Genomic DNA, 27083 nt, shown 5'->3' with positions numbered 1-27083 from the left:
TTCGTTATGATCGGAGTTCAGTGTGTAATTTAAAATGTAATTGGGGAACATATTAATCTGATCATTACATTTGAATCAATCTGTAAAAATAATTATGATTTTAGCTGCAACTAAACTAAACTATCTACTCTCAATGACATCCCTCTAATAAATGTCTGGACTGCAGGAAGCTGGAGTGGTTTTAAGAATCCTGAAACAAGGGGGTTATGGTTAAAAATGCCTGTGTACAATATATCTAATGTCATACAAAGGCATCCATTCAGATGTTACATGCATGCACACCCATGTGCACAAATTAAGACACTTAAGATCAGTGATAACATTTTGAAAGTCAGAAATACTTGGTGATTTCAAAGTATTGGAAGAAAATGACCATTTTTTTAAAAAAGGAAGGGAATAAATAGCCTCTTGATGCTCAAGCTGCAAAATGTAAAGGAAACCAAAGTGAAACTAAATTGGATTTAATGTAAGTACACTGAAATCAAAATTAATTTCAAACTGATAATATGATTAATCTCTATTCCTGACACACTTTTCCCTTTCTATCATATTAAAATTACAATTTAGCAGCAACATTAGGAAGCGCTCCGGATACATAGGGTGCGCTCTATATAACTCTGAGCCTGTAGGCTGCGTCCCCTGTTTTAAAGTCAAAGATGTTTGTTTTTGCATCTTACAATATCAAAGGAGGAGATTGGATAAAAACCAGACTGCTGAACAAATCCAAACTAGAAGACATTATCAGCAAGTGAAAATGGAGATCTGTTTTTGGAACCTTTCCCTGACTTGTCCATCACTTTAAAAGTATCAAGTATCACAGATCTGCCTCTGTGTTTACCATTGCAATAACAACTCCAAATCATTGCAGTGACGGACTTTACATCTACCTGAAATATTGCAAAACATGGTTAGAGGTTTTAGATTTGCTGTTAGTTTTACTTTCACTTTGGCCAAGATATCTTCTGCTGTGTTTTGATGGCTTTCAAATAACCCTTTCACTGGTAATCATCTGGTTCACCCCATTCTATGGCTGGGTCATCATCCATGCGGAGAACGAGGTAAGAAAGTAGCTGAAAGAAATTCTGCCACAAGAAGAGAGAGATAAAAAAGGAGATGTCGCTTACATCTACTTCACAGCGAATGCCACCATAATTCACATCACAGAAACAGTAAAATTTGTTGATCTGGTTCTGGCAGACGCCCCCATTGAGGCATGGATTAGAGTTGCATTCATTGATCTCCACTTCACATCTGCAAAGCAAACATTAGATTAGTATGTAGACCAGCTGTCCGAAAAGAAAGCCTAGGGAAATAAATCTGGCTTTCTCTTTTCAAGGGCTCTGAAATGGTTTAAGCCTCCTTTCCTCAACCCGATTCTTCCAGGTTCTAACAGGGCTTCACTTCCTGTTATCTCAAGTCATCAAGGTCTATGCTGGGTATTAAGAGAATCTAAGTATAAAACATCCAGTGATGTGCAGTCAGGGGAGGCAGGGGAGGCAGGGCCTCACCACTGTCATCATGAAAAGAAAACAAAATGTAAAAGGAAAAAGGCAAGAGCTGAGGTCAGGCTGAGGTAGTTTAGAAATTTTTTTTAGACATTTTATTAAGATTTATAGGCTGCCCTTTTCCCTGAGGGGACTCAGGGTGGCTTACAATCACAGGGAAGGGGGTGCAATACCAGAAAACAAACAATAAGTGAGCAAAATAAAATAATAAAACACAACTTGCATTCCACAGTCAACACTCGGGCGGGTAAATTGGGAACCTATCCCCAGGCCTGCTGGGAGAGCCAGGTCTTAAGGGCTGTGCGGAAGGTCTGGATGGTGGTGAGGGTACGAATCTCAACGGGGAGGTCGTTCCACAGGGTCGGAGCTGCAACAGAAAAGGCTCTCCTCCGCGTAGTCGCCAGTCGGCACTGACTGGCGGATGGAATTCGGAGGAGGCCTACTCTATGCTAAGTACTAGTTGCTGCCAGAGTCACAGTGGATGACTCTGCTTAGTGCTTAACTGTGTAAAAAAGCCTCTAAAAAAGCGCCCTCTACAGGAGGAGGCGGGAGAATCTGTATCTCATTTAGTCTGACTTTATGATCACTCGAGCAAAGTTAAGCAAGGGTTAAAAGCCGAAAAATTCCTTATGTAGATGAGGCACTTGGTTCTCTCGCCTCCCCCTGTAGAGGGCGCTTTTTAAAGAGGCTTTTTTAAACAGTTAAGCAGAGTCGTCCATTGGGGACTCTGGGAGCAGCTAACCCAGCCTGACCTCAGCAGCTCTTGCCTTTTTCCTTTTACATTTTTACATATTTTCATCGTGGCGGACAAGAGCAGAGTTGAAATCCTCTCTGAAACAGCTGGAAAAGGTATGTGGGTCGGAGGGAGGAGGAATTCAAAATTAATGTAATTTGTAAGTAATTGTATTATTGTAAGTAATTTGTGTTTGTGTGTGTTTTACCAGCCTCTGCTGGGAGCTGGCACTTTTTTATGTCAGACATAGCGGCAGGGCTTTTGGCCACCCCGGCGCTATGTCTGACATAGAGGTGGGACGCCTCTATGTCGGACATAGCGGCAGGGCGGCTTTTGCCCGCTTTCAAGAAAGAAAAAAAGTTCCAGCCCACCAGCAGAGGCGGGTAAAAGACCCACTTCTGCTGGCGGGCTCCCCGGTGCTATGTCTGACATAGCAGGATGGCTTTTGCCTGCTTTCAAGAAAGCACTTTCTTGAAACCGGGGAGCCCACGCGGGAAACCAGGGAGCCCACGCGGGGAGCGTGCTATGTTCGACATAGAGGCGGGATAAACCTCACCACACGTCACTGAAAACATCTCCCTGCAGAAAGTGAGTTAACAACATTGACCTTCTTTGGAGGTCAAGATTAATAGTTTTCATAGATGAGAGTAATGCTTTCCTTTTTAAAAGCTGCATTTTAATGAAAGGAAACCGGAATGGGACCAGAGAAGGACAAAGCAGGCAAAAAAATCAGAAAAGAGAAAGGGATATTAATAATAAAAACCAATAGATTTTTCTGCGTTGCTGGATGTTGGGTCGATTGCAGATTTGGGAATGCTGAAGATGCCAGTGACATGAAGAAATATTTGAAGTGAATTAGATATATTGTTCAATGTAAATTCATATGAATACTCTGCTGTTTGTAAAAAAACAATAGCAACTATATTTAGAAAGTTGGGATATCTGTTAGTTTATGCTCTTTGAACACACAGAAAACAGATGAAATCTAGTAAGTATTGATAATGCTATAGCAAATTTTGTAATGTCATATATATATATATATATATATATATATATATATATAGATAGATAGATAGATAGATAGATAGATAGATAGATAGATAGATAGATAGAGATAGATAGAGATAGAGATAGAGATAGAGATAGAGATAGAGATAGAGATAGAGATAGAGATAGAGATAGAGATAGAGATAGATATAGATATAGATATGTATGTATGTATGTATGTATGTATTTGTGTATAGGAAATGTCTGAAGTGTTGTAACAAGAGTTCCAAGATGGCAAACACTTTGAGAACTTTAAACATAACTGTGAAAATATTTCAAACAGAAATCAAGGTTTAATTCATTTATCTATAGCAAACTAGAAGAAGAATTTTAAAAAATCAATCTGATCTAAAAAAAGATTTCAGGCCACATGACATGAAAAAAGTTCTGGGCAGTTTACAATATTTAAAATAAAGATTTCAGAATTGGTTTGGAATATATGTTCAGGTAGAATAATCCTAAAACTTGCAGGGACCCTTATTATATGTCAAGAATATAGGAAGTGATACACAATGTCATTTATTCATTACTGAAAAGCTAAAACTTTTTGCTAACTAATAAGGTTAAAAATATAATTATTTTAATTTCTTTAATTGTAGTAATTAGGTTTCTAGATCAGCAGAACATGCATTTTCTTCTTGTTATAAAGAGAATGAAAAAAAATGCACCGTTGCTTTTTGAATATTCTTAATTCATCCTTAAATCTACATGAGCTGGTATTTAATGTTTTCTTTGGATATTTGGGCCATATCATGGCTGTGAGTGCCAAATTCTGCCTGCGTTGATAGCCAGAAATATTTCGTATCATTCATATTTCACATTAAACAATCCATGCAGTTTCACTTGCATTTTTGTTAAAAGTGATTCAGCTGTGAACAGGGGAGTGAGGCTGTAAAACATACTTTTATTGTTCTCCTATAAGGTTTTTTCAGGTTTCATTGGTTACATTAGCCTTCCCCAATCTAGGTTGTTCTCTTTATATTTGTGGATTCCAACCACCAGAATTCTTAGTTACATCAAAAGTTTGAGAGTTGAGTCCTTATAACTGGAGAGAACTAAGGTGGGTGTCAAGCGTTGTTTGTAGGTAGTATTTACAGGATGAACTCCAGAGATTGCAGATTATTCTGAAAGTAGCAATGTGGGATTTGAGGAACGTTGTTCATTCTGTAAATGGAGTGCGCAGGGAGCTAAAGTCCATGGAACCATAAGGTAAAGCAAATCGTGATTTGCGCTATATGTAGGGTTTATCTACATGTGCAGAGAAACCATGTAGTATGGCTTTCTGGAGATGATCACAATATCTTCCAAACTTTTTGAAGTTATGGCATTTTGTAACTGACATACTCTCATTCATGAACTAAGTTTATTTTACTTTTTTAAAAATGATCCCACCTTATACAAAATAGCTAATGTGAAACCTTCATGTTGGAGTGAGTCCTTCCAAACACATTTGTGTGGGTTGTGTTTTATTTTTTTTCACTGCTTCTGCAATTGAATTAATAGCAAGGTGATACATTATTTTAGTAAACCAACCTAATATTTCTGCCAAGCCCAGCATTGGCTGAATTAGATTGTAATACACAGGCCTGCGACTAAAAAGCTGTTTGATTATTTTCATCTAATTTCCATGTATTTTGGTGGGCTGAAAACAAATAAAATATTGAAAAAACTCCTAGACGTCATGATTTGCCACAACATGCAAAATTGTCTTCAAATTTATCAATTTTTAAAAACATTTTGGTATATTTTTATATTATGGGTTTTTAACCAAATTTAAAGTCCAAATTACTATTAATTAATTCACAAAAAAACCTTTCTCCAAGAGATGGAGAATGCTTCAAATACTTGATCACCAAGTTTCCATGCCTGTCGGAGGCAAAATTGAAGGAAGGTGTGTTCGTCGGACCAGACATTAGAAGGCTTATAGTTGATCAAGAGTTTGTCAATACCATGACAGATCCTCAAAAAGAAGGGTGGATGGCATTTAAAGAAGTCGTACAGAAATTTTTAGGCAATAACAAAGATCCTCACTACAAAAAGATCATCGGAAGAATTCTGAAAGCCTTTCAAACTTTAGGTTACCTGATGAGTTTGAAAGTGCATTTCCTCCAGTCCCACCTTGACTACTTTCCTGAAAATTTTGGAGCTGTGAGTGAGGAACAAGGTGAACGATTCCACCAAGACATTAAAGGGATGGAAAGGAGATACCAGGGAAAGTGGAGCATTACAATGATGGCAGACTACTGTTGGATGCTTCAGAGAGACATTCCAGATGCTACTCACAAGCGTAAATGCACCAAGAAGAGCCTCACAAGGAAGAAGAATCGAGTTTAGTGTGTGTAGGTGAGCTCATTTCACTTCAAAAAAGGATTTTCATGAAAATATTGTAATAAAACTTTAATTTTATAAGTCTATTTCCATTTATTTTGAGGTATTGCCTTATTTAACATAGCTACCTAAATTGTCAGGAAACGTGATGTCCTATGACAAAATGGAGGTCATTTTCGGATTCAGCGCACCAAAAAACATAAAGATTACACGGAATAACCAAAACAGTTCTCGAAAAAAAATGTTTTTGCAGACCTAATAGTTAATCCATGGCATTGTGCCGTTGCATGAAAAATTATACATTCATTCTCAAATCAGATATGACACATCAAAGGGTCTTACTGTAACCCTGCAAAGCCTGCGAGGCACACGCACGCTAAGCGTCCTTCAAACTCAGTGCAGTTGCCGTAATTGTAACAGGTGATATTTCTCTTCTCATTCCCACACAGTGTTGAAGGCAATCGTATGCGCCTATAGTGGGGGAAAAACACACGTCTGTAGTAATGTCCCAATATTCATTCAAAGCATTTCTATTTTTAATATATTAAAACCCTGATATGAAATCTACTGACTCTTCTCTTGGGTTCATGCAAGACTAAGTAGAGGTGATTACTTCCAAGTAATCAGATAACAAATATATAAATAAGAGACTTCTTGAGGTCTTTTTCTAGAATGGGAGACAGAATGGGACAACTTGCCAGAGACAACTTGCTGTGGCCAACTCTCCATGGCCAACTCATCATGACCAACTTGCTATGGTACAACTCACTGGGTGACAATTTAACAATTTTATTTATTTAATTAAAGTAGAGCTGAGGTGGCGCAGTGGTTAGGGTGCAGTACTGCAGGTCACTTCAGCTGACTGCTATCTGCAGTTCAGCGGTTCAAATCTCACCGGCTCAAGATTGACTCAGCCTTCCATCCTTCCGGGGTGGGTGAAATGAGGACCCAGACTGTGAGGGGCGATATGCTGACTCTGTAAACCGCTTAGAGAGGGCTGAAAGCCCTATGAAGCGGTATATAAGTCTAACTGCTACTGCTAAAGTAAATAACATATTTTAATTTTTGCCATTCACATTTCATTCTGTCCCTCCTTTTGCATCCTTTCTTCAACGATCCTCTTCCACTATTTCTTTGATATTAGTGTAACTCCTGAGTTGGCTCTGGGGAATTGTCCTAGACCAGGGGAAGGTGAACTGGAAGAAGGGCTAACCCAAATAAAGGGAGGGGCTAATTTTAGGAAGTGTCTCCCTGAAATTAATGTATCTTCTTTTTAGGCTTTCGTGGGAGAGTTTTTAAAAAATGGGTTGCTTAAAATGAAGAGCAGAGAGGTGTGGTACTTTTTTTTGTTACAATGGTTTGCCACTACATTCTTGTCCAATTTTCCAGCCTAATCTACAGCTCTGGAATTCTTGAATGGTCTCTCATCTAACAGCTAACCAGGTCTATGAAGAGTGTGCTTTAAAATCTCTTTCAACCTTCCCTGGATTCCAAAATCCTAATTTTCCCTACAATTTCTGCTGCATAATCTAAAGACTGTACTTCCAAATCCCACACCCCCTTCCCAAATGTTGTTGGGTTATGAGCTGCTTGCATTTGTGTTCTCACAAGAGGAGGAAAAATTCTCTCAGGAAAAATGCCAATCCCCATCACCCATTTTTTCTGATATATTTGCTTAAGATTATTCTTTTGATAGTGTATCTAATTGCCAAGAGAGATTATTTATTTTATTTAAGAAAATTTATATGGCCACCTAACTCACTCTCGGGGACAAGGATAAAAGGAAAGAAAAGGAAAGAAAACATATCAGAATAAGAGTTTTGGAAAAGTCTTAAATACTGTAACTGTTTGCATTTTAGATAATGCATTAAATGTAATACTAAAACTCAATGGCTATTTGTTTGTCAGTGAAGAACCATTCGAGGATGGGGGCTATTTTGAGCTCTGGAGTCTCAATGTGGTGACTTATTTCTTTCCTCCTCTCCCTATTTTTGATTATTTCTCCGTGCCAAATTGCCCCCATGAACTGTAGTTATTATAGGTATGTGAAAGTTAGGATCCATTCCTGTTTCTATATTAAAAGCCTTTGCCATACATTCTATTTTTTTTTCTTTTTGAGTAAGTACTGACTCTTGGCAACTGTCTGGACAGGTCCCTGCCCTTTTCGTGGCAAGCTTTCAAAAGTGGTTTGCATTGCCTTTTTCCTAGGGCTGAGAGCGAGTGGCTGACCCAAAATCACCAAGCTGGCTTGTATCTTAAGATGAGACTAGAACAATTTCCCACTTCCTGATCTTGTGCCTTAACCACTACATCAAACTGCATCTCTAACTACTCGTAGTGAATGACTATCTTTATCAAAGCTTTGTTACCATACCTGCAAAATCTTCCAGTGAAATTCCCAGCGCAGAGGCATGAATAACCATTAATGCCATCTACACACGTGGCTCCATTTTCACAGAAATGTCCGAGACACTCATCTATGTCTTCTTCACACCTCGTTCCTCTGTATCCAGGATCACATACACACTTGTAAGCTGATATCCCGTCAGTGCAATTTCCATGGAGACAAGGGTTTGAAGAGCATTCATCCACACTGAGCTCACATTGAGATCCAGTCCATCCCTTGGCACATCTGCAGCGAAAATAGCTGTAAAAATCTTCACACAGCCCGTCATTCAAGCAAGGATTTGAGCGGCAGGCATCCAGCTTAAGGCAACCAGTGACAACAGAATTGGCAGAGACCTTGAGAAACTGCTCTTCTTGTGGTTTTCTAATATTGTCGAAGTAGGAGAGATGAATTCCACCAATCTCTACGGTGCTCATGCACCCTCTCAGCCCATCTTCTTTATCAAAAGCTTTGTCAGCCAGATAGACATCTGTGCCTTCTCTTAGGAAGTTAAGGTTTCCAGTGGCAACAGTACTTGTAGCATGGTCTCGCTCATCATTTATGTCAATACGCCATTGTGATGACTGAGACAGTGGCTCTATCATAGAGTAGGTGACCTTGTGCCATTTCCCATCATTCACTGATAGGGAACTAGCCAGGCTCAAGGTGAAAAAACTATTACCACTTTGCAGCTGAAAGAACAATGTGGCATCCTGAATACTGACAGAGAAGAACTCTGGCTCCTTCTCGGCATAAAGAAGGGTCACATCTGAGTCTCGAGTCCGAAAACCAAAGGTTATATTAGTGAGATCTCTCCTGATCTTCCCATTGCTTCTATAAAAGATGGCACTGCTTCGGCCATTAAAAATGGCATTGGAGATACCTGAGCAGAGATGGGAAGAATTAATTTACTGCATAAGGCTAGTGCTATCATCTCTATATATTCGTGGGAGAATCCACTGTGGTTTCCATGTCGCCTGAATCCAAAAGTACTTAGCAATTTTAAAAAAACCACTTATGTGAAACAGAAGGGTTAGAGAATTGATTATTTTCTCCCTGTTGTCTAAAATATTGATATCCCATACTTATTATTCCATTAATTGTCCTGAGTTTGTAGTAATTGGTGTGATTATAGAGCTGAAAAATGTGTTAAAACTTTAAGAAACCTGCAACTAATTAGCATGAAGATGCACATCTGAAATAATTTGCCAGAAGAGAAGAAGAGGAGGGCATTTGAGGTCAGTTTAAAGGTTCAACCTCATCTCACTGTATCCTCAAATAGAAGGACAGTGGTACTGAATTAGCATCATGCTGTTTTTAGAACTGTCTTAGCACCAGATAAAAAATCTGGGTTGCAAAACTGTAGATAATTACAACATCACCAAGAACAACAAAGAATTAGATTTTTCGGGATGACTTTGCTACCATGTAAATGTTCAACCAGTTTTATCAGTCCACATATAATAGTACTACCTTGAGTAGATTCTGAAAAGTCAAAAGACAACATTCTGATATCTAAACATTCCCCTTCCACTTTCTTCCTCTTAACGATGCAAATAGAGTGATATAATTAGAAAATTTGTTGAAAATTTGGGGCTTTCTGAGAAAAACGAGTTGGCCTCGGTCACTATCATAGATTCCAATTCTGTCCCAAATGGCCCTAGTGTGAATGATTTTATGGGCTCCAAATCATAGTAGCATTAAGGATATTTGGCAATTTATAAGAAAAAAAACTCTACAAAATTAATCTTTCCCTTCTCTCTCCATCTTTACTCCTTGTTCAAAATATAGAACACACATAAAGTAGATCAGTGTTTCTCAACCTTGGCCACTTGAAGATGTCTGGACTTCAACTCCCAGAATTCCCCAGCCAGCGAATGCTGGCTGGGGAATTCTGGGAGTTGAAGTCCAGACATCTTCAAGTGGCCAAGGTTGAGAAACACTGAAGTAGATAGAGAGGATTCTACTACCAGATGATTTCAGATTTGTAGCACCAGGAATGCCTGATTCCTGATCATTTAACACAGTAACAGTATGTCCTAAATTATATCTCTAAAACAAGGAAAATTTGGGCAATCACAAATTGATTCTCTATTGTTACATTTGTGTATTGTTTATTTTGAAGAATCTTAGGGTATAAAAAAAATAGAAGATCTCTAAAACAACAATCTTGTCTTGGAGAGGAGGATGGGATGTATTGTTAATTCATGCTACCTTCTCAATCCACCATTATCTTAAATGCACATTGGAGCTCCTATTGTTTTTAAGGATTTTCTATGACCTTCAGAATAATGGAACTATATGGAATTAAGTGGCAAAATTTGACACCGAGCTTTCCATCAGAGCCACTCATATAAGTTCCTCTGAATGCTAAAAGCAAAAACAAAACCATCCGTTGAGGGAGCCTTGCTGATCAGTCCCATTTCTTCTGCTGAATTGCACGAGCCGAGGTGGCACAGTGGTTAAACGCAGCACTGCAGGCTACTTCAGCTGACTGTTATCTGCAGTTCAGCAGTTCTAATCTCACCGGCTCAGGATTGACTCAGCCTTCCATCCTTCCGAGGTGGGTAAAATGAGGACCCGGATTGTTGTTGGGGGAGATATGCTGACTCTGTAAACCGCTTAGAGAGGGCCGAAAGCCCTATGAAGCGGTATATAAGTCTAACTATTGCTATTGCTATTGCTACATTATCTCTGGAGCCATGAGGCTTAACCCAGGGCGCTCCTATTAAAACCCTCTATTTGCATTTGTGGGCTTTGAGGCAAAATGGATTGTACAGTCTTAAGGTACCTGCCTCCCAAACTAAACTCGACTATGCTCACTTTTGGAGTGTATGATCCTTAGCATCCCACACAAAGCCTTGTGAAGTCCATCAGCTGATCTAAGGTGCCTATTTGTAGTCTTCTGTTTTTTAAATTACTGGTCATGCTCACAAAGAAGAGGGAGCCAAGCTATTCTCCAAGGCACCTGAGGGCAGAACAAGAAGCAATGGGTGGGAACTAATCAAGGAGAGAAGCAACTTAGAACTGAGGAGAAATTTTCTGGCAGTTAGAACAATTAATCAGTGGAACAGAAATTGTGAAAGCCCCAACACTGGAAGTCTTTAAGATGATGTTGGATAGCCATTTGTCTGAAACGGTAATAGGGTTTCCTGCCTAGGCAGGGGGGTTGGACTAGAAGACCTCCAAGGTCCCTTCCAATTCTGCTATTGTATTGTATTGTACCTCAATTGGAATCTTTCTATGCTAGTGATGCCAATAATTAGGCAACCAAAATAACACACATGTGTGCCCTATTGTGAACGCACATGTGCCCACACACCTGCACATGTGTGAGCAACCGATTTGCACATGCACGAATGATCCACCTGCGCATATGCGAGCAACCACCATATGGGGGGGGATTTGCCCTCTCCAGGGTCCCAAGGCTTTCCTGAAGCCCAGGGAGGGTAAAAACGGCCCCCCTGGGCCCTCTGGAAAGCTGGAGGAGGCCATTTTCACCCCTCCCCAGGCTTCAGGAAAGCCTCCAGAGCCTAGAGAGGGCGAGAAACAGGCCCAACAGCCCAACCAGAAGTTTGGGAAAGAACTTCCAGTTTTCCCATTGGGCCGTTTTCACCCTCCCCAGCTTCAAGAAAGCCTCCCTAGCTTGGAGAGGGCAAAAAATGGCCCAATGGTCCAATTGGAAGTTCATTCCCAAACTTCTGGTTGGGTGATTGGACCTGTTTTCACCCTCTCTAGGCTCCGGAGGCTTCCTTGAAGCCTGGGAAGGGCGTAAATGGCCTCCTCCGGCCCTTTGGAAGGCTGAAAATCAGCTGGCCGGTGCGCACACATGTGCTGGAGTCAAGGGCTGTTGTGGTGGCAAATATGGTGCCATAGGTTCGCCATTACGGCCCTATAACATTTCAGACAAATGGCAAACCAAACATACCGAAAGAAGCGGATCACCCATTTACCCTGAAAGGGAGGCAGAAAACCTGTCACTCTGTTACTTTAATTTGCAAAAGGCAATGGAAATAACGGAGGAACTGAAACACTTGCATTCAAATCCTTGATACACCGGCAGGCATTGGGCTTCAGGAGGGCAAGGACTGAGGTCACACCATTTCACTTCTTCGCAAGCTTTCCCAGCCATGTTTGGTGGACAAGTACAAGTGAAGTCATCCCAGATTGAATAGCAAACACCACCATTCTGGCACGGAGCAGACTAAAAAGGGGAAAAGAATGGGAATGAAAGGTGATCAAAGTTTTCTGTTTTTCCGATCAATTGAAAAGAGCACGGGGGAAGAAAGGATCTGCCTTTCTCTTGGCTTCCACTCAGTGCCATTAGTGGCAGTTAGTCTACTTTATTTTTCATATATTTTAATCAGGGATGTATCAGATCTGGTCTTCCAGATGTTGAGTAAGCTTATCATCGGGGCGGCCAATGGACTAAAGGAAAATTTCCATCCCTTCCATCCATTTTGCAGGCCAAATGTCATCTGTTTCTTTTACACAAAGTTTAGAGTGGAGATGGCGGCCTCTCCAGCCTATTTATCTGTTTTCTCAGCAAGCAAACCCGATAAAAGGTGGTGGCTTTAATCCATTGGCTTCAATGCTTCAAATGTCAAAGAATTCTCAGTTAATTTCCTGACCGGAGCAGCTAAAATATCTTAGGTAGCAGAGTTAGTGAAGACCTCTGATTTCAGCCTCAACTGGGAAATAGACAGGAAGCAAGAAATCTGAGATCCACTCTTTCAACTTCTCTGCCCTTTCCAGCAGCCATGGGGGGGCTCCAGTTTTTATGAGAATAGCGGTACTGTGAGAGAGGAAGTTCAATCTTCCGTGCCACTTTCTCCAGATCTAAATTAGATCCTAAGGCTGCTGGGAGACCCGCTTGGGAGTTGTTGTGGGGAACATAGGTAACATTTTAGGGCCTGAATTTCTTTTCCTGCTCTGGGCTAATAACTCCAGGAGAGGAGAGAATTGATTAGATCCAAAAAGAGAACGGAGGAAGGAAAATAAATATTAACCTTTCTCTAGCTACTCCCCACAACACAAAGGTCTCCACCCCTGTGGATAATTTTATTATTATTTTCCAATTAAAAAATTAGAATCCCAGGTCAGTACAGACAATATTGCTTGGCGTAATAATTATAAAGGCACTATATTGTATAGAAAACAGCCAATTTCTTTTTTCAACCTAATTGTAGAAATGCTGCTTCTTTGGGGATTTTCTTTTGTCTTTGAACTTCCAACAAATTGAAGAGAAAGCAAACAGAAAACGAGTAAAACGGGAGCAAGTTGTTTCGATATTTGTAATTTTAAAGTCTTACTTTTATTTTATTTTTTTGCACTTTTATACAATTTTATTAACTTCCTTGTGCATTCAGCTGTACAGAAAAACAAGTTTCAACTGAATGCCTGCCTGCCCGGATGCATAATGAAGTGGGTGTAAAGGCTGGAGGAAAGCAAGGAGTTCAGATGAAGGGAGAAATAACTTTGGACTTCTCAAGTCAGAGGAACTGACAGGCTATAAAGTTGTGAAGAATGAATGAAAAGTAGATCCTGTCTCCTTTTTTAAAAATACATTTTATTACTTTTGCCTTGAGCTGGCTTCTGTTCATCACTTAATGGTCCTGACATCAAGGAGCACGTGCATGTAAGCCCTCATAGAACCAAGATTACAAATAGCATGCTTGTCATTCGGGGCATTCCCAGACCTTCTGTTTCTCTCATAATTTGAAGCAATCGAGAATTGTAGCTGGCCTAGAAATACTAAGAAACCACTAGGAAGACTAGGTAGCAATCTGTGCTCATCTTCCAGCCGAATACTGGAAAAGCAAAATTTAATCAGTCTCCCAATTCCCTGAACTCTTGCAGATACAGGAGCAACAAAAATCCTTTCCACCATTCCGCCTATAGAAATAAAATAAATTGCCAGCTCTTTCTTAAACCCATGTATTCAGGCTCCACTTGTCTGATTTCCATAAGAAAAACAAACAAAATCTTAATAGTTACTGTTAAGGGACCTGAAAGACATTCCTATTGCATTAAAACACTTCTTTCAAGTTGTGAAGAGAAATAATAGCTTGTCAACATTTTTTGGTAACCACATGCTTTTCCCTATAGTATTAACTATGGTTGCATCTTGCTCTTGAGCCTGGGATGGCAGGAGAGGCAAAAATGTCTATAAATAGGGACCAGGTCTGCTTCTGCATTACTGCAAATCCCTTAGATTGAAGTCTCCTCCGCAGGCACTCAGGAGGGAAAGAAAGGAAACAATAATGAGAAAGCAGAAAGTATTGGTGAGCATTGCCAGAGCATTTGAAAGCAGCAGAAACCATATCATAGAGAAGCACAGGAAGAGACTGGCCTAGAGGAGGCTTAGGGATGCTCTAAGGCAGTGTTTCTCAACCTTGGCGACTTTAAGTCCTGTGGACTTCAACTCCCAGCTGGCTGGGGGATTCTGGGAGTTGAAGTCCACAGGACTTAAAGTCGCCAAGGTTGAGAAACACTGGTCTAAGGGCAAACTCTTGAGAGGAGAAAATCAGGCAAGCTTATAAGGAAATCATTAAAATGCTCCTAAATATTTGAGATATAAATGAATAACTGCTTAATGTGAAACATATATGGTATAAACGGAATCCAGAACATAATATATTCCATAAGCCTGTATATTCCCTTGCATATAATTCACAGATAATAGTTTTTTAAAAAAAGAATGTCATGTTTTATAAAGTGTTAAAAGTTGTGAGGTTTTTTTGATGCAGATACATCTAATTCATTTCTGGCTACTTTTATATTTCTTCAGCAATACAACATTCACTTCTTGTTTAACATTTTATGAATCTTGATGCCAGATCTAAATGTCTGTAACATGCCCCATGATTGGCTTGTTCTGTAAAGTGTGGTTTTAAAGTAATTATTAGAATATTTTGGTTTGGGAACCACAGTGAGTTCAAGTTGCTCTTAATGAACATCAGCTTTGCTTTCAGAGATTTAAGAGCTGCCCTTCCAGCCTACCAGGCACTTTTTGGTATTATTGCCCACAACTGCAAAGCACTTTGGCAAAATCTGATCTTTATCCCACCTCTTTCACTAAAAGCCTTGAGATATTCCTAATATTCTTGTCCCGTGTTGTTCTGACCCAGCCTTAGCAGAAAGAAGAAACAGACTCCTTGTCCTGGAAAACCCCTCGTTCTTTATGTCCCGTGAATTAATGGCATTCACACACCAAAAACCCCAGGCAATAATCCTTCAAAGAGTTAACTGCAGTAACAGACCTTATCAGTTCCTTGAGACAATCGCCAGGCTGGGAGCGTCCAGCCACAAAGCTGTAAATGAAGCTCTGGCAAGCAGCCTCTGAGGCACAAATCACGATGAGCCAAATCTTCAGAAATCTGAACGGTTGTCTCCTACGACCACCACTCCCCTTTCCCTCTGTTTATTCCCCAGCCAGGGAGGGGCCATTCAGCATCCACATGTGCCTTGCTTCCCGAGTCAACTCCTTGTCCTCAGTTGTTCTCCTCTCATAACAGCTCTGCACATACGTGCATCTGGAACAGGCCCCAGCTGTTCTTCCTCCCCACTTATCTCAGCTTTCCCTGGTGGCTGGGAAGTGTCCGATGGCCCTGGCTCTATCTCTGCTTCCGACACAGAGCACCCATCCGAGCCTTCCTCAGAGTCCAGAACTGGCCCAGGTTCCTCCCCAACCTCCTCCTCATCCGAGTCTGCCTCCAGCTCCACTGGCAGCTGGTGAGCCACAGCACATGTTGCTTAGGAACCCCACCAGGTGAAAGGGAAACTCTTTTTAATCAAGGGCAACAGCACCTTTAAAAACCAGATTCTTACCTTACAGAGGTCATCTCCAATGCATCCTGCACCTACATTGACCAGGGTGCTCTTGCTGCTGACAGAATTCAGTGAGGCAGTGACGGGGTAAAATTCAAGTGGGTGGTTGCCGAGTCTTAAATCTTGAACGCAGCCTTTGAAAAAGCCACCGTTTAGAATGGTTTCTCGCTTGTCTGGTAATCCACCGATGTAGAGAATATCTCTTCTGTGTATTTTCATTAAGGGTGTAGAAACAGAGCCCAACTTTTTTGATGATTGAAACAAGTCCATTGTGTTTGGCCCCATTTTTAAAGAAATGAAATAGAATTTTCCGTCGTTCATCATCTGCATACTTAAGAATTTGTTGGAGTGCAGACCTGACATTGCCAGTTTCCCGTCTTCTAGCCAGACCTTGAGAAATAGGGACGTGTTTCTTTCTAGGCCCAATAAGAAGCCAAAAGATTTGCGTGCTCGCACAAACATTGATATTGTGGTATTTTCATGACTTTCTTCTAGGGAAAAAGCAGCATATCCAGTGGTTTCCTCATGACCAAATCTTCCTGGAATGTATTCTTGCTTTCACATCAGAAAAAGTGAGAAAGTAATGACCTCTTTAATATAAAAATGCTATTTGAGTATTAACATATCATAGATCAGCAATGCCCAGCACTGAATTTAAACTAAACACTTGACACTGATTATACTTTTAATGGTAAAATAAAGATGAGCTTCTCTACCTGATTTTAGAGTTGTGATCTGTTGAACTGGTTTGGGTGTAGAGGTGCTAAACTTGATTTAAAATACAAGATCCCTTGAGTCAACCTGTGTTACATAAACCGTGTGGAGCCAACTTTTCAAAACAAGGATGGAATTGGGAGGAGAAGAGGACTGGATGGAATGACTGGAGTCTGGCTGAATCTGGGGCATACTCTTTTTTTCAATACTCCAAAGCTATGTTTCTAATAAATTCATGTTTCCAATAATGTATCAATAAAATCAATCTGATTAGTTAGCAAGTTTCTCTGAACAGCAAATCAGCAAGAACTGTTCTACTAATATATGTTATATGCTATGATGCATGGAAATAAGGCAATGGAAAATCAGATTGGGGTTGAGAGAGACAAAATGGGTTACATCAAATGGCTCAGTGACAATTAGAATACTGAACAGCCGCTGAGAACTTTTCACTGATAGGTGATGCTAAATTTTCTTCCTGGTTTAGCACTCCTGGTACTTATCAAATATATATTTCCACCCAGCTTGAAATGTTCATTAGATTGGCAACTGCTTTGCTTTGGGTCTTCTCAGATTTCCTAGTTTTAATGTGATAGGTAAAATCTGGTCAATGACAAAAATGTCAATGACATGTACTGGCAAGTACATCAAATTACTTCAAAACCAATTTTACTTTAGAAATCACACCTTTATCTTTAAATCATCAAGATACTTTGGAACAATTACAATACCAATATAATGTAGAGCATTTCATGCATTGTATATAGTGTTTAAAGAAAAAAAATTAAAAGATATCATATAATAAGCCTTAATGCCTATGCAACCCAGGGAATGGTGAAAGAAATATTAATACACTGTGCTTTCTATAAAGAATAGAATAGAACAGGAGAATAGAATAGAATTACAGAGTTGGAAGATAGCTATGCTTTGCTGGATTTCCTAATGAAATATATAGGAAGGTTGGATATATTTTGTGTAAACTATCTTTTATAAAATGGGTATTGCTAGGTTTCAACAAATACTGCAGCAAGTAAGGCTCAACAAGATTTCTTTTTTTATCAGATGAGGAATAGGTAAGGAATAGATAAGCACAAGAAAAGGCTAACTAATTACTGTGTTTAATATTGAAAAAAAATGGAGTGTTTATGTGCCTGCTTATGTTTTTACAGTCCTAACTAAGGGCTGAAATCAGCCAATCAGGTTGGAGAGAAGGAAGTGGACCACCCTCAGTTGTTGGCCCACATAAACATCCATCAGTTTGGCATCGTCCAACGCAGAAAAAATAGCCTGGGTCTTCAGTTAAAATAGTGTGGGACCACTAATGAGTGTAGTACCTCATTTCACTACAGTTCAATCACCTCGTTTCCAATTAGATGTCTCGGTGCCAGCATTCGCCTTGGACTTTCTCAGTGGCCTTTACTGAAACCCAAAGAGGAAAAAGGCAAAAAATGGGGATTGACCCAGGTGGATGTTCTCCAGCTGAATGTCCCCAAGATCAGCCTCTAAGATGAGAAGCTGGAACTTGAAATAAAATAAACAGATAATTCCACTCTATTGACCAATCCAACAGCTTCATGTTATTTATCCATTACAGGAGCTACTACTCTCCTTCCCTGTATCCACATTTGTTTGAAGAAAGCTTTGATGAATAAATAGAGCTACCCTAATAGGTATCAATGGTGGGGATTTGGTTCAAGTCACAAAGCCCTGAGATCCAAAGGAAATGCAACTATTTACCAACCACTTGAATCCCACTAGAACTGATTTGCTAAGGAAAAGTAGGTTGACAGTTTCTCAATGCAGGACAGTCTTGGCCTAGAAGGACTTTTTATTTATATCTATGATTTTGTGACAGAAATAGATATTGCGGATGAGTGCCAAATTCTCTTAATGTCACTCATGGCTGAATCATAGGTTCTCTCTTTCTATTCTGGGTCAGAATGAGCATGAGGTCCCACACACTTCTTCGATTTTAACAACACAACTAGAAATGGATCACTTTGAAAGACCCACAAATGTTTAGTTGGACCAACAATTGAGGCTACTTTACTTTCTTCTTTCCTTACCTTTTCCCTGCATATAACTGGGGGTTGCCATAATTCATATACAATTTGAGATGACATAGGCCTGGGCCCTAGGGACTCTTGTCCCATCCCATTGTAGCAATATATCATTCAGAGCAAATTATCCAAAACTTTTTAAAAACACGTGGTTTAGAGAAATGGCGAAGTGTAGTGAGAATTGGGATTCCGCAAAAGGAAGAAACTAATACCTGAATGAGCGTAAGAATTGTTAGTGTTACCCAATTTTGTTGCCCAACTGAAAGAAACACACATTCACTGTATTCTCACGTGTGTCATTGCTCACAGCTACAAAATATTGAAGGCTAATTAGAACTAAGTTCTGCAACACACTCATCTTTCGTAGAACAAGGAGTGTTAAGAGCATTAAACTATTTAAAATCAAAATCAATCCATAAAGGCAATGCCTCACAAACACCCTTCCCAGATTTTTCTTTCATAGGCGGCACCAAAAAAAAAAGGCAGTGGGGCTGAGATACCCGCAGGCCATTTTTTATTTATTTATGTTTGCCTGCAGTGTTTATTCTAATGAAGGAGCCTAAGACCCAGGAAAAAGAGGAGAGCGGTCACTGTGAAAATCCTTTTTGCAACTCTCAAAGGCTACCCAGCTGTTTCAGTTTATTTCAGGAGGAGCAAGTGAATCCTGGAGCTTGGAGAGAAAAGTTAGCTTAAAAACCAAATATAAAAATGTTTACACTTTGTTAATGAAAGTACCTTCCATTTCTTTCTCTATGTGTTTGTTAAACCCACATGCATAAACTTCCCCTCAGATTGAAATGGGTATTTCTAACTATCAAAGGTCCGAGTCCTTTCCCTCCCACCCAAGCAATGTCTTTCTTCCTCCATTAAGGGAGGAGTCATTTTTCTTGGTGAAGGGCGAAAGCTTACAATGCAGCAAAGTGAGCAAGTGACGGGAAGAGCCTCCGCCTTACAAAGAGAGGAAGAAAGGGGAACCTTCAAAAAGGTAGCCAGACACAGACGTGCAGTTTTCAACTGCTCTGCTTCAAAAGAAATGTTGAATATGATCTGCGGTTTAGCATAAACCTTGATCAAAATTAACCTCTTGAGCCGTTGCGTCTAGAGGCTGATCCAAATAAATCGGTGGTTGTGTCTCGCTTTGTTACAGTTCAGGGTGTAGTGAAAAGGCTGCTCATCACTTCTTAACCGCTTGCCAACTTTTCTTGATTAAATTTGAGTCCAAATAATATTCTCTCCCACCAGGTTAATAATACACTGGGTTGCACCAGAATCATTCTGATTTCAATTATCTCCCTCTCTTGGTGCCACTTAAAACTGGCCTTCCAACAGAAAGATAATCACAGTAATGGAATACATCTTTTCCCCCCCAGGAATTCTGTCTGTCTGCTTAGGATTAGCCCTTGGCTCCTAATACAAATGTTTGAAATCCAGTAGTTTAGAAGAGATGGGAATCTGTGACCAAATCTCCCTTTCAAGCATTTTGTCCTATTTATGAGAAGTGAACTGGCAGATCCAACTGCAGTGAATTATTATTGGAAGTTGTATTTATTTTATTTACTTGAAACATTTAGGTAGCCACCCGTCTTCCAGCCAACTCTGGGCGGCTCCCTATTAGAAATTGAAGTTTACGCGAGGTCTCCCCATGCTGCTATCCAGTATTTTCACTCTGTCCAAGGAAAAAACTAAATTATGATTATGGACTTTTAGTGTCCCATGCAGTTTGAGCCTTAAAGAAAATGAAAACCAAAGTACTTTAATATTGTAAACAAATTTTGACTTCTCTTTCCATCACTGTGGCTGGGTATCTGACAAATGTTTCACACACAGTATTCTAAAATTTTTAAATTTAGATTTTAAATTCTTTAATTTTACATTGTTATTTTTCATTTTGACCTATTTTATCATTGTGATCTGGTCTCTGTTGTGAAATTATAAAATATGAGGTAAAATTGTGAAAAAAGGTTTCAGAAAGTTGGGGATTTTAAACATACTTTCAAGAAAAATGTTTACAATATTTTTTCTTACTTTTCTAGAAATCAAGATTCTTTTTGAACCAAATTTCAAGATGATTAGGAAAATAATCCCTTTAATATTGATTTGAGTGAATAAAAGAATGAAATTGTTTCCTCATTTCCTTCCTCTGTGTGTGTGTGTGTGTGTGTATATATATTCTTAAAATGTTGGATGCTGCGAATTGAGAAGAATATTGTGGCCAGAATGAAAAGACATCTCAAATAGTTTCTAATCATTCACAACAGCTCTATTGGAAGCAAAAACCCCTCTTGGAAGACGGGTGGTTTTAATTTTGTTTCATAAAGAAGCAAACATATTTACCAGATGTAGTTCTCTTTTCCAAAGTTGCTTTTCAAACCTTTGGATAAATTACTGCCAAACTTCAAAGCTGTCGACTATAATTAGGGCTCTTGCAATGTCATTTTCCAATAGGAACAACTGTGGGGGGGATGTAGGTGTGGACCATGAAGAACAGCACAGAAAATGTGGTACTTTTAAAATATGGGAATGCATTTTGAAGAGTCCGTTTTCTAAATAAAAGTAACTAGCCAACTCTTTTACCAGACAAAAGCTCAAATGAATCCCTATAATTCTATGAATTACTGAATTCAGCACAATTGTGCCATGTCTACTAGCAGTGGGGTATCTGAATTGAAACAAAGATCTATAATGGTATCTGTCATGCACAATCTAGCTTCCTACTTGTCCTGCCAGTGGTAGGTGGGACAACTCCCCTTTTTGTGGGAATCTTTTAGCTCCGTTTTTTTAATCATTAATACATTTGAAAGGAAATTCTGCAGGCTGCTCAAACCAAGTCAGACATATTTTGAGAAGAATGCTCAGTGCAGTCGGACGTATGTCCGCTTCATATGAATTGCTATGCACTTCAGTGGGATTTCCTCTCAGGCAGAGAGGTCTAGATGTGCATGTTATAATGTTCTTATGAAGTCTTGTCCGTGTGGCTGCTTTGATTTAATTTTGCTTCCTTGTCTTTGAGTCTGAGAACCACAGAAATTTGGTTGGGAGTTAGCTTGTTATCAGTTACTTTGGCTATCATTTGAAATATATAAAATATATAAAATGCCTATAAGAAATGAAGGCTAAGGTACCTCTAGCAGAGGGATTTTATTTATTAGGGATATACAGCAGTTTGGAGTTAAAAGCAAAAAAGTTCTTTGGACATACAGCACTTGTCTCCAACCAGAGATGGTCCCGCCTGCCTTGGGGCATTTCCTGCTCTGCTCAGGAAGCCATCTTTGATCCAGCAGCATTGGATAATTTTTGACCTACATCCAACCTTCTCTTTCTGGAGTTAAATTGCAACTCCGCATGGTTCTGGAAGGTTTTCTGCATCCTTTCCAGTTCATCTTTAGATCTGGGTAAAGTATCAGCACGGCACCAATTACGCTTGCGGGTGACATCTGGTCATCCTGTGTGCCAATTAACTTACCTGGACCAAATGACACTTTCCATGGTCACTCATGAATCAGACAACTCTATATAAAACTATTCTTGAAGACCACTCAGAAGCTAAAGCTGATTCACAATGCAGAAGTGAGACATAGTTATGGATTTTTCTGGAGTCATTCATATAACACCATTATTGCTGCAATTTACACTGAATGCGAGTTTGCTTCAAGATGTTGATTGTCACTTTAGGATCTGGATGCTTATGGGGCTTCTTTGATTCTTTCTTCCTGTCTGATAAAACCTGTCAAGATGGGCTTCATCCTAAGCTTCTTGGTATATCAGTTTCATCTGGCAAAGCTACATAGACTGGTCTTTTTTGTGGCTACACGTGTCCTCAGTAACATTATTCTCCTTGAAATCTATAGTTCCAACTCTTCTGTGTTTTTGTAGACTGTGGGAAAGCTAACTTTTCCAAATGGGCAAGGGATTGTTTGGGAGGTGCTTTTTGAGAGATGTCTGTATAATTTTGTCATGCAGTTTTTGTTCCCCAACATGAGCTTTGATAAATTATACCATTTTGGTCATTGTTGGTTTTTCTTTTGACTTCTTGATTTACTTTAGTTGTTAATTAAAGTAAATTAATTGCTATCTAGGGTTGCAACTGGTGATGGAGGAGGCCTGCAGAATCAATAAATAAATAATCAAGTAATTTAACCAAGGGTGTCTTTTTTCAAGATTGTACAGTATTTATTTAGGGTAGTTGCTGAAGAAGACATAGTTGCTTTAATGAGTTGCAGACAGCTCCTGATTCATCCAGAATATTTAAAAATGTGATTCTGGAGTGTCCCTTTGATGGGACTGGCCTGCCCCATTTGTTCCAGCTTCTGTCAAAGAATTTAGGCTGGCGTGGTCCAAGAGGAGAGATTTTTCTGGCTTGGGCTCCTATTCCTAGACTATTTTGCCCTGGAGGTGAGGTCTGCCCCCACACTCATGGTCCTCTGGAAGAGCCTGAAAATTTGGCTCTGCCACTTGGCCTGAAACCCTGACAGGGGATGGCTGATAGGGTAGAGAAGATCTACATCCCTAGGCTGCCCATTGTCTTGGTGTTTAGGTTTTCTGTTTAACTCTCATAATTTTAAATGGTGTGTGTGTGTGTGAGAGAGAGAGAGAGAGAGAGGGAGGGAGGGAGGGAGGGAGGGAGAGAGAGAGAGCTTTAATAAAGAAACAAATACATAAAGTTAAAGGAATTCCACAGAGTAATAAGTGACAATGACCACTTAGGAAAGCTTCTTCAGTGAGAACATATTTGAACCAAGTATACATGTACATCTCATGTCTTCAAGAATATCTGAGGTATTTGGGTCTCATATGAATTTTTGGTGGCCTTTCCTCAGTCATGCAACAAGTTTGACTCGGTATATTAGGTTGCAGATATAAAAAAAAAATCCATAAAAGAGTAAACCAGTACCTTTCCATTTTCATTCATTAACGTACATATCACATAGACAAATACCCTGAACTGGTTGTGGTTAATTGCTGGTGACTTCAAGGTAGATGTATTGATATGCCCAAGATAGATGTAAAAGAGAGGCAGTATATTAATTTGTATCGATATAACCTATGCCTGTAACACACTGTACACTTATATTAAGAAAAATACAGTGGAAATGCCATGCTACCATCCAGGGGTCACTACTGCCGGTTTGCTTGTGGGCATTTTGTGCTCACGCATGCATGCGCAGTTCGATAAAAATTATTCTGCGTATGCGTAGAAGCAAAAAACAAGATGGTGCCACCTATGGCGCTGCCCAGAGAACCGGTTCCGAGGTGTGGCAGGCCTGGGTGGCTGCTGGTTCCAGTGACCCAGGCCGCCAAACCACTACCGGTTCGGCTGAACCGGTCTGAATTGGTAGGACCCACCACTGCTACCATCCCTTTAATTAAGGCATTTCCAATGTTACTCTGCAGTCTCCCTACAGCAGACTTACAACAGAGGTTTGCAAACCTTCTCAGGCTGTGGGAATTGTCAGTTTAAATTAAACACAATTCCCGGAGCCCCTGATCAAGAGGCAAAGCTATTCTGGTAGAAATATTGATTGTTCAGTTGACACTGGGCTCAGGGGATCCCTTAGTTGGACCTCGACTTCTGCAGAACATAGCTTGAAAAATCCTGACTGATAATACAATTTCAATTATATTGAAGCATCCTAGTTTTGAGATAATCTTCTTACCTGTAGCGCAGTTGGGCCCAGAGTAAGGCCGGTAGCAATCACATTGATAGTTCAGCCATAAGTTGTTGCAATGCCCCTTGTTTTGACAAGGCTGGTACTCACACCAATCTTTCTTAACACAGCCCGATTGGACATTTAAAAATGTGTCGGATGATAAGTTCTCCGGGATAATAATGTTGAAATCCACTTCTACATCCTGAAGGCAGCCTACAAATGAAGGTGCAGAATGTGTACTATAGATGTTTAGTAGAGAGCCATTGTTCCTTACCGGCAAGCCACCCAAAAATACGTTTCGAAAAGCAATCACTGCCTGCCTGCTATCCACTATGGCAGCCGTCTGACTAAGACAGGATTCTGTGCAAGAGCTCTTGTGTAACGTCAGTGTTACTGCTCTGCCTATGGTGACCTCCGCTGAATGCCATTCGCCATCATTGACATTATAGGCTATATGTAAAAAGGCCTTCAGTTGATTGTTGATTTGCAGGGATAAATATAAACAGCCATTCTGTAACTCCAGCTTCACAAATGTGTCTTTGTCCCCTCGGTAAAATATCAAAGTTGTTGGCTGAACAGTCAAAAAACTAAGGTTTATGTTGTAAAAATAGTCCTCGGAGGAGGGTGCAATGCTCTTTACCCGAAGATACCCATTTCCCTGAAAAGACAATGTTGTCGTGGTTTCACAGTGCACGCCTGTGTAGCCAGCTGAACATATGCAGTTAAATCTATGTTGTCCATTCCTTAAATGGGGAATACACAACCCCCCATTCTGACATGTATGTTGAACACAGCCAAAGAGGATTTCTGTACAGTTCTGGCCACCATAAAAAACCCCATCTTTCTCTCCAGAGAGACAATGGCAGGTATAACTCCCAAGGGAATTTTCACAGGTCCCTCCATTCTGACAAGGGTTCGCGTGACATTCGTTGATGTCATCTTCACAGTGAATGCCTGCAAAAGAAAAAAAGAAAGAACTGGATTATTTCACACATTTCGTTTCTTGGCATATATACACACATTCATACATACATATATTCAAATTACTGTATGTATGTATGTATGTATGTATGTGACCTCGCTGAAACATTGCCAAGACAATCTCACTCTTACATGGGAAAAGACCCGAATACAACAAGACCAACTTGAACATATATATTCAAGTTACAAAGAAATATGAACTATATCAATAATTTCATTATTCTGTGTCTGATGAAAACGATACCTGAGGGCAAAATGTTAAAAGAAAAGAAAGCTACAGATTCATCTGGAACATGGTGATTTATCCTCAGCTGGAGCCTTAAGAAGAGAAGAAGAGGGATCCCTTCGCTCTGCTTCTGCTGGTTGCTAACCCTTGGCTTTGTCTGAAGTCATTAACACCAGTGTCTAGGAAACTGCAGAAATATAGAACAATTGCCTTTTGATTTTGAGCTCTTCTTTGATAAGGGAATAGCTACATCCTCAGACTAGGAAGGCAGAAGAGGGGAAATGGAGGCTTTATCTCAACCAGTGTAATTATTGGCTCCCGTACCCTTCCAGCTTTGTTAAGCTTTTGATCCTTTGCATAGGATACTTAGTCATAATCCAGCTCTCTATGACTTCAGGCCCAATTGCGATATATACAAAAGGATAGAAGGGACCAAAGACGGGGGGGGGGGGGAAAGGTGGAGGCCATTGCAGAGACGTTCAGTCTGTTTAAATGGAAACAAAAAGGCTGCTGGCTTGTCCAGATTACATTTAAAGTGATATTTCATATTGAGGAGGAGGATTCAGACAGATCATCCTAGCGAGAGTCCACACCACTCAGAAATTGTTTAGTAATCTTGCACAGGGGGGGATCCTACTGCAAGGGAAGAGCTGGAATCTGTAGTTACTGGCTCAGACGGATGCAAAAGAGGCACCGTGGTTTTGTTTAGCGTCCGTACAGGACACAGTGCTGGGGCAGGATCTGCCATCCGAGAGTTATGACTTCTTAAAGGCATGGAGGCATCTTGGGAGTTTTAAGATGCAATGGGGAACAAAAGACAGGTGTCCCTCACTTTTCCATTCCAGGAATGCTCTCCATGGCACCCAGCTGCTGTTTCCAAAGACTTTCCCACCACTTTGTAATTAACTGTTCTTCAGCCAACACTAAATCTATTCTTCTTGATCTCTACTAAACCCCACCTAGAGTTCATAGGTTTAACCCAGCTACCAATATTTCTGTCCGGTATGCTGACTCCTGTTTTCCTTCCTTCCAATATAATAGAGGTTTACCGTTAAAATCACTCTTGCTTTCTGCTATCTTTTTTTGTTTTTAATGCAGCTGCTGAGATTAGTGCTGCATCTTTTCTTGCAGGGTGAACTAAATTCATCCTTGCCACAAATGACTCTCTCTCCACCCGTCGTTAGCCATGGAAGGGCTAAACCAATACTTCACCACCAAGGCGCCTGCTTAGAGTGTCATACGCCACAGTCAGGGATTTGATGTCAATGCAAAACCAGCCATACCGAGTGACTTACAAATCAGTAGTTTCAGTTCACCTGGTCATGTCTGTGTTGGGGTTTGATGCTCCCCATCTGCTCACGTTCTGTAAAGTTATATTAAGATTTATCTAAATTAGTGGGCAGCTCTGCCTAGTAAAGCAGATTCATTCCGGGACTGTTTCACTCATTTTCTTGGCCTAGAAGAAGCTGCAGGAAAGAGCCCAGAAGTGTCTCTGTGTTAGGAAGGAAAGATTATTTATCCATTTTACATTCATTTCTCCCAGTGCAAATGACTTCCTTGAGTCACACGACAGCCATGAATGAAGCTGCATATTATTTGGCGTGTTGGAAAACGTCTCTGATAGG

At 40.1% G+C, this 27083-nt stretch overlaps 1 protein-coding gene across 1 annotated transcript in view; it reads right to left on the bottom strand.

The window, feature by feature from the left end:
• The window catches only part of CRB1 (crumbs cell polarity complex component 1), a 91772-nt gene that overhangs the window by 17893 nt on the left and 46796 nt on the right, over window positions 1–27083 (bottom strand). The window contains 6 exon segments of the mRNA XM_032217688.1: window positions 1125–1251; window positions 5956–6084; window positions 7988–8882; window positions 12038–12203; window positions 15830–16380; window positions 24258–25205. Coding sequence (XP_032073579.1) covers window positions 1125–1251; window positions 5956–6084; window positions 7988–8882; window positions 12038–12203; window positions 15830–16380; window positions 24258–25205 — 2816 coding nt within the window.

Source organism: Thamnophis elegans, chromosome 5 (genome assembly GCF_009769535.1).
Source record: "Thamnophis elegans isolate rThaEle1 chromosome 5, rThaEle1.pri, whole genome shotgun sequence".
NCBI lineage: Eukaryota > Metazoa > Chordata > Lepidosauria > Squamata > Colubridae > Thamnophis > Thamnophis elegans.
This window is presented reverse-complemented; position numbering and strand designations above follow the sequence as displayed.